At 54.5% G+C, this 9,884-nt stretch overlaps 1 protein-coding gene across 1 annotated transcript; it reads right to left on the reverse strand.

Annotated features, from left to right (window-relative positions):
• Positions 1 to 124: 124 nt before the first annotated feature.
• Positions 125 to 9,655, reverse strand: EXOSC5 (exosome component 5). Its single transcript, XM_015086007.3, has 6 exons — positions 9,371 to 9,655; positions 5,377 to 5,490; positions 4,834 to 4,955; positions 3,233 to 3,373; positions 2,048 to 2,137; positions 125 to 1,410 (listed from the first exon to the last, which is right to left on the reverse strand). The coding sequence occupies exons 1-6, from the start codon at positions 9,516 to 9,518 to the stop codon at positions 1,318 to 1,320; spliced, it is 708 nt and encodes a 235-aa protein (XP_014941493.1). The 5' UTR covers positions 9,519 to 9,655; the 3' UTR covers positions 125 to 1,317.
• Between the last annotated feature and the right edge of the window lie 229 nt (positions 9,656 to 9,884).

Raw genomic sequence — 9,884 nt, forward strand, 5'->3', positions numbered from 1 at the left:
AGAGCTACAGCCTTGAGGCACTGGCACCCTGGCCCCCACTGAACAGGCACTGCTGGGGGCACAAAGTGCTCCCTAGCAGGGTCTGATAGATCACCAAGTAATAGCATGACAGGCAATTTACAGCTTAGTTTTCTCACTCCTGTTTAATGCCATTCTGGATCTTCCTAGAACACTTTCCCATTTGGCGTTCTCCGGAGTCTCACAGGGCAGAATTTCAAGCTCAATCAAGACTTTGAGGCTTCCCCTTCTCAGTTACTGGGGACGAAAATGACACCGGCTCCACGGGGCAATTGTGGGAACGGGGTGAGCTAGTTCAAGCATGTGAAGCATGTGGCTGAGGGCCCGCCAGACATATATAATTTTCACTGTAAACCCCCAAATGTCAGCACCCCATAGAATCTGGTGACCATGTGGCCCAGCTGTGGGAGAGTTACTCCTTGTGGGATGCGCTCATGTTCTTGGCTCCCACCCACTAAATATGGGGGTGGGGGACACAGCAGTCAAATGGCTGCTAAAACCTCCCTTCCCCGTATTTCCATACAGCTGACTGACGGGCCTCAGCTGCTTCTGCTTACAGATGGGGAACTGCGGCCTGGAGCGTGCTGGGGCCTCCTGGGCTTGTCTGAATGGTGAAGGGCTCTGGGGCTGGACTCTGAGTAGAAGCCCCCTGCTCCATCATTAGCTAGCTGGTGACATCTGGCAGCTAACTGGCTTCTGAGCTGGTTTCTTCTCGTAAGGCAAGGATGCCAAGACCCACGAGGCCCTCCCACTGTGCATGTTCCCTCCCTGACCCATCTCCTCCCTCCCCGGTCCCTACTTGCCCTGCTCTAGCACACCAGCGCCACCCTGAACCTGATCCTCCCTCTTCCACAGGCCTCCTCCTGGGCTTCCGTCGGAAGTTTCCCATACTCCATCAAGACGTCCCTGACTGATATATTAAATTTGGCCTCTCCCAATCCCTCTTCCCTGCTTTTTACACAGCATTTACCACCATCTGACAGACACTGATTTTCTTTGCCTATCACCCCAGTGCTCCTTGAACCTGGGGGTCATTCACTGCTGAGTCTCCAGTACCTAGCAGGGTCTGCACAGAGCGGGTACCCAGAGTGGGTACCCGACAGGTATCTGTCAGGCTGGCGGGATGGGATGGGTTTTGAGTTTGGAAATGCCTTCCGGGGGAGGGGAGGGTGGGTCTGTGCCCCCAGGCCCGCAAGCTCATCCGGGCACACAGGGATGGAGAGGTGAGGCCAGGCTGCTGGTTTATTTTCCATGGAGGTAGTGGGTGGCGGCGGGAGGGGCGCCCTGCCCCGGCTTGCCTCAGCTCTTGGAGTAACGTCTCTGCAGTGACTCCCGGTAGAAGCGGAAGACGTGTTGCGAGGCAGCCTGGGCCGCGGCCAGGCACTGCTGGAGCTGGAGGTGGAGAGACCTGTTGGTGCTGGGGCCACCCTGCTCCCGGCCCTGACCCCATCTGGTTCCCAGAGATCCCAGACCTCTTGCCTCCCCTGCGGTGAGGCAGGTGGTGAGGGAAGGATTTCAAGGGCCTCTCTTCCCCACTTCACAGGCTCTCTCTCAGAAGGGAAGAGAGGAAAAGAGAAGGTGTGGGCTTCAGGGGGCAGATTAGTGCAGCTCCAGGACTGTGGACCACAGGATCAGGCATCCTGATTGCTGGAAGAGGCCTCAGCCTGGAGCTCGAGAATTTCTGAGCCACAGGCCCTGTGACACCAAATCATGTAGAAAGCTGTGGAATCTGGGACCGCAAATCTTGACCACATGTTCCTCGGTTCATGGGAGGTCCAGGTTGGCTGTGCTCTCAGAGACCAGAGCCCTGGAACTCTGGGTGTGTACGGCCTGAGCAGGAAGGTGAAGGGCTTTCAATGCCTCACCTCCCCATCTCAACCAGGGCTCTTTTCTCTTTTCCACTCATTACTGGAGCTTCCTTCAAAATTCCCACAAGGGGTTCTGGGCCTACAAGGTTTGACAATTCCTTCTACGTAACAAAGGGGATGCAAGGAAGGATCTGGCCTTCACCCCATCTCCACCCTGGTACCTCAGCATCCGAGTAGAGCCCCTTGGTGGTGGACATCAGCAGCTTCCGTTCCACACTGTCGAGGGCAAAGGTCAGGATGGCCCGGGCCTCCTAGAGACGGGGGTGGGTAGGACACCTGGACTCTCCCCCCAGGCACAGTCTCAGTTGGTGCCAAATAGGGCACCTGCCCTTCCCAACAGCCACCACTCCCCAAGTGTATCAAGTGTAGGTGTCTTGTCTAGGCACCGTCCCCGCTTCCCTGGGCAGGGCTTTTGGCCTTTCCTTCTGTAGAATCGCTTCCCACACCCCGATTCTACCCACATGGTTCCAACAGGGGCCTCCAAGCACAGTACTCCTGTCTGTAGGGGCAGCCACATGCCCCCCAGTCATTACCCAGTACCTCCTGGCCCCCTGCCTCCCTCTCCAGCTCTGTGCCACGAGGGCTGGAAGCCGACACACTATTTCCCAGACTCCCCTGCCCGTCAGGTGTCCCTGGTAGTCTCGGGGGAGGCCGAAGGAGGGAGAGCCACATCCTGTCCTCGCTCCAATAGAAGTGGATGCGGTGGCTATGGCAGTGCCCACAGTAGCTGTGGAGGCTCTGGGGACATCGGCTGCCAGGGCAAAGCCAGGATGCCTTGTGTGCACCCAAAACCAACTGTGACGGTGTCTCCCTACAGGCTTTTAGTCCCTGGGTATCGCCCTCCTTCCTGTTTGCTGCCTTGGCTCTTCCAACATCGTCCTAACCAGCTTCCCGCAGTACATTCCCTGATACAACCCCAAGTGGCTTCTGCTTTCCTGACACAATGCGACCATCATAGTACTGGGCAAGTAACTCGGAATATCCAGAGCCCTGGGCACTGTGAATCTGAGCCAGTGAAGAAAAGCACAGACCTTTAGGGGCTGGTCACAGCCTCAGGCAAGATGCTGGCCAGAGAATGAAACCAACACGCATAGGACAGCAGGGACTGAGAAGCAAAATCAAGGAAATCCTTAGGGTGTCTGAGACCCTGGCTCTAGCTGGACCTATGTTTGGAGTTTGGCACTGAAGGTAGATATGGGTCCCGGCTGGCATTCTAGCACTTGCCCCGATGCACAGACCAGAGCTTGCCAACTGGGACTGATGTGCTAGGAGCCAAGCGTGTGGGGGAAGCGGGCCTAGAGGAGTATCTGCTCACAGCCTTTCACCACCCTGGCCTTCACACCTACCTTTTCCTGCTTGGCCGTGGGGTCCAGCACGAGGGTCCCCTCAGAGTCCAGAGCACAGGTGACCCCACAGAAGAGGGCCCGCATGGGCACACCTGCATCCACCAATGCCATGCAGGCAGCGTTCAGGCCACAGGCCAGGAGCTGGGTGCCACGGGCAGAGGTTAAGAAGCATTTCCACCGTAGGGCCGGCCAGCAGAGTGTGCCTGCGTTCCACCTACCCTGCCAGGGCTTGTGGCCAACTGCACAGGCTCATCACAGGAAGGCAGTATGGCACAGTGGTTCTAAGTGGTTTTGGGATCAGGCAGCCCTGGGCTCCAGACCGGTCTTTGCCACCTCTCAGCTATGTGACCTTGAACAAGTGACTTACTCTCTCAGCCTCAATCAGGGGTCAGAATGATACTCAACAGAGTTGTACTGAAGCACGTGCCAAGCACCTTCAGGGAAACTGAGGACAAGGAGGGGAGAAACCTTCCACAGTCACATGGGGAGTGGCAGGGTCAGGCCCAGAGCCTGGGATCTGGAGGCAGCCACCACCAGGTGACAGACTGGCAAGGTGACAGAGGGAGAAGGGAGGCATGCCCGGGCCTGGAGCCAGACGACCAGCCCTGCCTCAAGTTTCCTCTAGTCTCTGTCTCCAGCCCCACACAGTGGGGAAGGGTCCAGCTTTAGGATCAGTTAGCCCCAGATCTGCCCCTCCATTATTTCCCCTCTGGGCTTCAGTTTTCCTTCTGTGAGACAGGGCCGGCTTGCCCCCCCCCCCCCCCCCCCCTCGTTGCCCATCTCTGGTCCTCAGCCCCAACCCCAGGGATCCTTCTAGGCTGAGCTGCTGACCCAACTGCTCTGCCTGCTCAGGACTCCCCTAGCACTGCTCAAGGTCAGGGTGGAGGTCAATGGCACAGGCTTTGTAGGTAGTCAGGCCTCAGCTTGAGTCCTGCCTCTGCTGCCTTCCAGCTGTGTGACCCTGGGCAAGTGACTTCCCCTCTCTGGGCCTGTTTCGTCACATGAAACACGGGAACATAAGAATACCCATCTGCTGGGGCGCCTGGGTGGCTCTGTTGGTTAGGTGACTGACTTCAGCTCAGGTCACGATCTCACAGTTCTTGAGTTTGAGCCCCGTGTTGGGCTCTGTGCTGACAGCTCAGAGCCTGGAGTCTGCTTCGGATTCTGTGTCTCCCTCTCTGCCCCTCTCCTGCTAGCACTGTTTCTCAAAAATAAACATAAAAAAAAAAAATAGCCATCTACCAGGGCCCCTGGGCTCTAGGAGCAGATGACTTGGGCTCAAATCCTGGCTCTGCAAAATACTAGATAAAAGCTAACCTTGCCATGCCTTAGTTTCCCCATTTGGAACATGGGGATTATAGTGGCACCTATTTCCTGTGCTGAGAATAGTTAGCGAGTTAATATGTGTAAGGCACTCAGAACAGTGCCTGAGACATGGTAAGCACTCAAGCTGTGTTTGCTATTCTTCTTCAAGTGGGTGCCTGTTAAGCATTGGGAGGCCTTCTGGTCAACACAGGGCTTGCTTGTGGGCATCAGCAAGGGAGGCAATGGGAGAGATTCTGAAGGACTTCCTGGAGGAGGCAGCCTGGGGGGAAGGATACAGAGCCAGCATCACTGACGACCTGCAGCACCACAGTAATGGAGGTACGGGGGTGCAGCGCTCCCAATACCACTGCTTCACAAGTGTTCCTGATCAGCCGCTCCCGACTCTTCTCAGCGACGCCTGGGGAAATCAGGGGTGGGGTGGGGTGGTCAGGCTCTTCCCTTCCATCTGGCTCACCTTCCTCCACATGCCCCACCCAAGCCCTCTGGGAAGGGCCTGCCGGCTCCACTAGGGTTGGTGCAGGACCCTGCAGGGATGACAGAGGATCCCCAGTGGGAAGGAGGCAGAGCCTGACCCATACCCACTTCATCCCTGCCCCCTCTGGCATCCAGCAACAGAGCTTCTTGGGGGATGAAAATCCCGGAGTTCCCTCCCATTGAACCCAGACCCAGGGGTGGGGGTGGGGGTAGTGAATGGGGGAAAAACAGGTTAGTAGAAAGAAGGGGAGATGGAGCCAGGAAAGACAGACTAAAGTGGAGGCAGAGGGGACCCTGGGGACAGTGGTGAGGAAGAAGGTGGAGATCCCCCTGGGTCCAGTTACCAGGCAGCCCGATCTTCGGCCTCAGAATCACCTCCAGGGTGGCCTTGTTGAAGATCTCTTTGCTGACCTTCACCTCGGCTGGTCCGTATACGCCCGCCAGGACCGATGTATCCCCTGGGGAGACAGCACGGGTGGCCTCGCCCACATCCTGCCTTCCTCTGGGGTCCCAGTGCGCCGTGCTGAGCCGGCTGGCCAGGGTCCCCCACGCCACCCCCCAGTCCAGCCCACGAAGTGCTGGCACTGATTCTTCCAGCGTTTGCTTCACTCACTCCTCTGCCTGTGCTTCCTCACCTGTGAACCGACAGGTTAACGGCGCCTCCCTCCCTGAGTTCTGAGGATTAAATGACATAATCCACGTAGAACACTCCCGACACTGCCTGGCGCACACGACACTGCCTGGCACACACGGAGGGCGCAGCGCAACGGACGTTCGCTGTTGTTAACTTTAATAGGAGGTTCCTCCCAAGAGCTGACCTTCCTCCTTCTTACTGCAGCTGGTCTTCTCACTCCTTCCAGAGCTTCCCCCAACCTGGCTCTCTTCCCTCAGGCTCGCGTCCCAAACTCTGCAGAAGTCAAGACCCCCGAGAGAGGGACAGATATACCTGGGAGTGATCCCGAGGGGGTAAGAAGAGGGGCCAGGGAGGTTAAGACCCAGGAAACAAAAGCCTGGCATCTAGTCCTGCAACCTTGGCTGACTCTGCTCACTTCTCTGGGTCTCAGTTTTACCATCTGCAAAATGAAGAGACTAGACTACACCAGTGGCTTCCAAACTCTTCTCACCATAGCTCCTGATAAAAAATATATTTTACAGTGTGACTCCAATCTCACACAAACATGTGTAACCGGAACAAAGGCCTCACAAAACAACTCTTACTGTCACTGCTTTGCTACGCTCTGATGTTTTCCACTCTATTCTAGTTAATTTTATTTATGCTTGTAAGATTTTATTTCTTAAAAATGTTTATTAATTTTGAGGGCAGAGAGAGAGAGAGAGAGAGAGAGAATCCCAAGCAGGTTCTGTGCTGTGACTGCAGAGCCTGGAGACAGGGCTCCATCTCAGGAACCGTGAGATCATTACCTAGGCCAAAATCAACAGTCGGATGCTTAAATGACTGAGCCATCCAGGCGCCCCCCTTAATATTTTGTTTTAAGGAATCTCCACACACCCCCTACCCCCCACCGTAGGGCTCAAACTCAAGACCCTGAGAGCAAGGGTCACATCACATGCTCCATGAGCCAGCCAGGTGCCCCTACTCTATCCCAGTTAAAAAGGACCACTAATGAACACAGCCGTGGTTCTCAACCCTGGCTGCACACTGGAATCACCGGCGACCTAGAAAAGATACTGCCGCCCGGGCCTCTCCCCCAGAGATCCTATTCAACAGCTGGGGTGGAGTGCAGGCACCAGGAGCCTCAGAGTCCTGCGGGTCATTCCAGGGTGCAGCTGGGCCCGCGGTCTGCAGGGGGAAGAAACAGCGCTGGAGCATAGCTTCAAAAAGCCTGCAAACAAGCATCTCCGCAGCTGCTGCAAACGGACAGGGGCCAGCCTTAGCAGGTGCACGGTGGATTCTGGGCCTCAGGCTCCGGGAGAATCTGTCCTCAAAGGGAAACTTATCTACATAGAACGAGATCCACACTGTGGTCTTCATTCTTGCTGCCTGGGGCCTCCACGAACCTAGGAGTCCCTCCTTCTCATGGACATGGCTCCAGCAATTCTCTGGATCTACACCTGTTTTCAACTCCTCCGGCATTTATCTGATCCCCTTCCAAGCAAAGCTCCCAAAGACCTGTCTCTTCTTGTGCTCTCTTTTTCTCCTCCTCCTTGACCCCTCCACTCCATCGGAACAGCTCTTGACAGTGACAGAAGTCCAGATTGTCCCCCCACAGGTCTGGGAGGACGGATGCAGCTGGTGGGCCCTTACATCTCAAACACTTCTCTGGGCCCCAGGTGAGTGCCCTCTCTTGGTTTTCCTCCTCCCTTCCTGGCTGCTCTTCTCAGTGTCTTTTTAAAATTTTTAACGTTTATTCATTTTTGAGAAAGTGTGAGTGGAGGAGGGGCAGAGAGAGAGACACAGAATCCAACAGGCTCCAGGCTGTGAGCCGTCAGCACAGAGCCCAACACAGAGCCCGGCGTGGGGTTCGAACTCACAGACCATGAGATCATGACCTGAGCCGAAGCTGGATGCTTAACTGACTGAGCCACCCAGGTGCCCCTTTTCTCAGTGTCTTTTCCTGGCTCCCCACAAGTTAGAAGACACAGGTTTTAATCCTGTAACCTCTCTTTTCCACCTACATTTATTTTCTTGATTTCATCCCATCAGTAGCTTGAAATACCATCTATGGCCAGAGGGTTCCTAATTGTATGTCCAGATTGCGTCTCTCTTCTGAATTCCAGACTTGTATGTCCTTCTGCCCAGTCCCTAGTGTCCCTGTGATGTCTACCGGGCACTGCAAACTTAATGTCCCAAACTGAACTAGTCTTCTCCCAGCACAGCTGATTTTGGGAAAAAACCTTAGTGTTATCCCTCTCTCTCTCATACCCCAACACCGAACCATTTGCAAATTTTGTCAGCTTTACAGAATCTCATCACTTCCACTCCGGTCTGAGCCACCACCATCGCCCCCACTCCCCTGTACCTCAAAAGTCAACACTGCAGCCAGAGAGATTCTGTTAAAATACATTCAGATCATGTCACTCCTCTGAGCAAAACTTGGGAGCAATGGCCCCCAGGTCCTTCACTAAGCCTCAAATGACAGGCAGTCCCCCTTACCTCTCTCCAGCCTCCTCACTGCTCCAGCCACATTGTCTCCTAATACTCTTCAAACACACCAGGCAAGTCCTTGCCTCAGGGTCTTTGCCCCTGCTGTTCCCCACACTTGGTATGCTTTTCCTCCTGATATCTTCGGGGTGTGTTCCCTTACCTTTAGGTCTTTATTCAGATGTTACCATCTCATCAAGGCCTTTCCTAACCATCCTATTTAAGATTGCACCCCTGGCTGGCACACCCTATTCCCCTTCTCTGTATTTTTCTCCGTAGTATTTTCCTTAGCTAACCTTTTGTCTGTCTCCCTGACTAGAAAGTAAACTGTTAGGTCAGGGATTTAAAATACTTTTTATCGACATATTCCCAGTGCCTAGAACAGTACTTAGCACAAATACATATGTGTCCAATGAAGGAATGAATTAAAACAGGTTTGTACCTGGGTAGAAAGTAATGCTTCTAGTGAGAAGACTGAAGCATTTACTGGGATGATCCTTAGGCCTATCTCCAGAGGAATATTTACCTGGGTAAGGGAGCAGAGTCCAGTTTGAGATGCATTTGGATAGGGGAAGGGGACATTTACCTAATAGGTAAGACCTGCCCCAAACTTAAGCGATATTTACTCCTTAGAGAGATGCGTGTCCCAAAGAAATATTTATCCCAGTGGTGGGGAGGAAAGGGGACATCACTCTCAGTCTGAAAAGTACTCAGGTAAAAGACATGCCACGGTCCAGAGAATAATTAAGCCGGTAGTGGTCATCTGCCAGTTTAGAGGTATTCACACATATGGGCAGGTTTGCCTCAGCCTAGGATGTAGGGACCCAGGGTGTGTGGGGTGGAGGTGGGAGACGAATCTAGTCAAGGGAGATATTTACTTTGGTGAGGAGCTTTTCTCTATTCTGGAATATTTGGTCTTACGAGGAAGTCTGCTCCTCTCTCATCTGAGTATTTACCAGAGTGGCGATGTCATTTCCCTTCTAGTCGGGAAAGAGAGATTATTCTGGCATATCCGGTAGTATCCACCCGGGTAAGAAGAAATGCACCAGTCCAGGAGAGAGGTCCAGACAGGGCACCCCCTTGCCCAACTGAGTCGCAGTTGAGAAATGCACCAGTCCATTCACCAGCTGGTGTCCAGAAGTGGCACTCCTTTGCACGGTACCCTGTAACTTCCTAAAACAAATACAACGTAGCGAACGTGGCCGGGGCAGTATTTACCTAGGTTAAGTTCTTACCTTGCAGGAAAGAGGCAGAGCCGTCCGGCCGGGACAACAGGTTCTGCTCACAGGCAAAGTGCCGGAGACTGCAGCCTGGACCTCGAGGACTGGACTCTGCTCCAGACTCAGTACGCATCTTGGCGTCAGTCCGCATCACCCCTTCCATCACCCCAGACCCCACGTGCAACTAGGACGCTCACTTCCGCGCAAAAGCGCGCGCTTGCGTACAGGCTGCGTATCCAGTGCGCACGCGCCTATCCCGGGCGCCGGGAGTCGCGCCCGCACGTGTCTCCGCGTTTACTAACAATCTGGCCCCTCCCACTCCCGCCTCGCAAATCCTGGAAATCCATTGGAGATTAGAGAAGAGCGGGCGGGCCTTGGCCTGGGCTCATCCTACCCGAGGCCCCCGGGCCCTAAAGGCCTGAGGCTCTGGTCAGGTTGCCCTCTTCTTTGCCTGTTACAGAAAAAACTAAGATGAGGCTTTAAGAGTACTTTTGGCAAGCTAGATTGTTTTTTCCACTCATACCCGTGT

This window comes from Acinonyx jubatus, chromosome E2 (assembly GCF_027475565.1).
Source record: "Acinonyx jubatus isolate Ajub_Pintada_27869175 chromosome E2, VMU_Ajub_asm_v1.0, whole genome shotgun sequence".
NCBI classification, from domain to species: Eukaryota; Metazoa; Chordata; class Mammalia; order Carnivora; family Felidae; genus Acinonyx; species Acinonyx jubatus.

What these genes read in the sequence shown, in the direction of transcription:
- EXOSC5 (XM_015086007.3), bottom strand. Translation starts at nt 9,518, where the DNA reads ATGGAAGGGGTGATGCGGACTGACGCCAAGATGCGTACTGAGTCTGGA. An exon ending in GCCGAAGATCGGGCTGCCTG is followed by an intron (nt 4,956 to 5,376) that starts GTAACTGGACCC and finishes TGATTTCCCCAG; the next exon opens with GCGTCGCTGAGAAGAGTCGG. An exon ending in CCACGGCCAAGCAGGAAAAG is followed by an intron (nt 2,138 to 3,232) that starts GTAGGTGTGAAG and finishes CCCCGTCTCTAG; the next exon opens with GAGGCCCGGGCCATCCTGAC.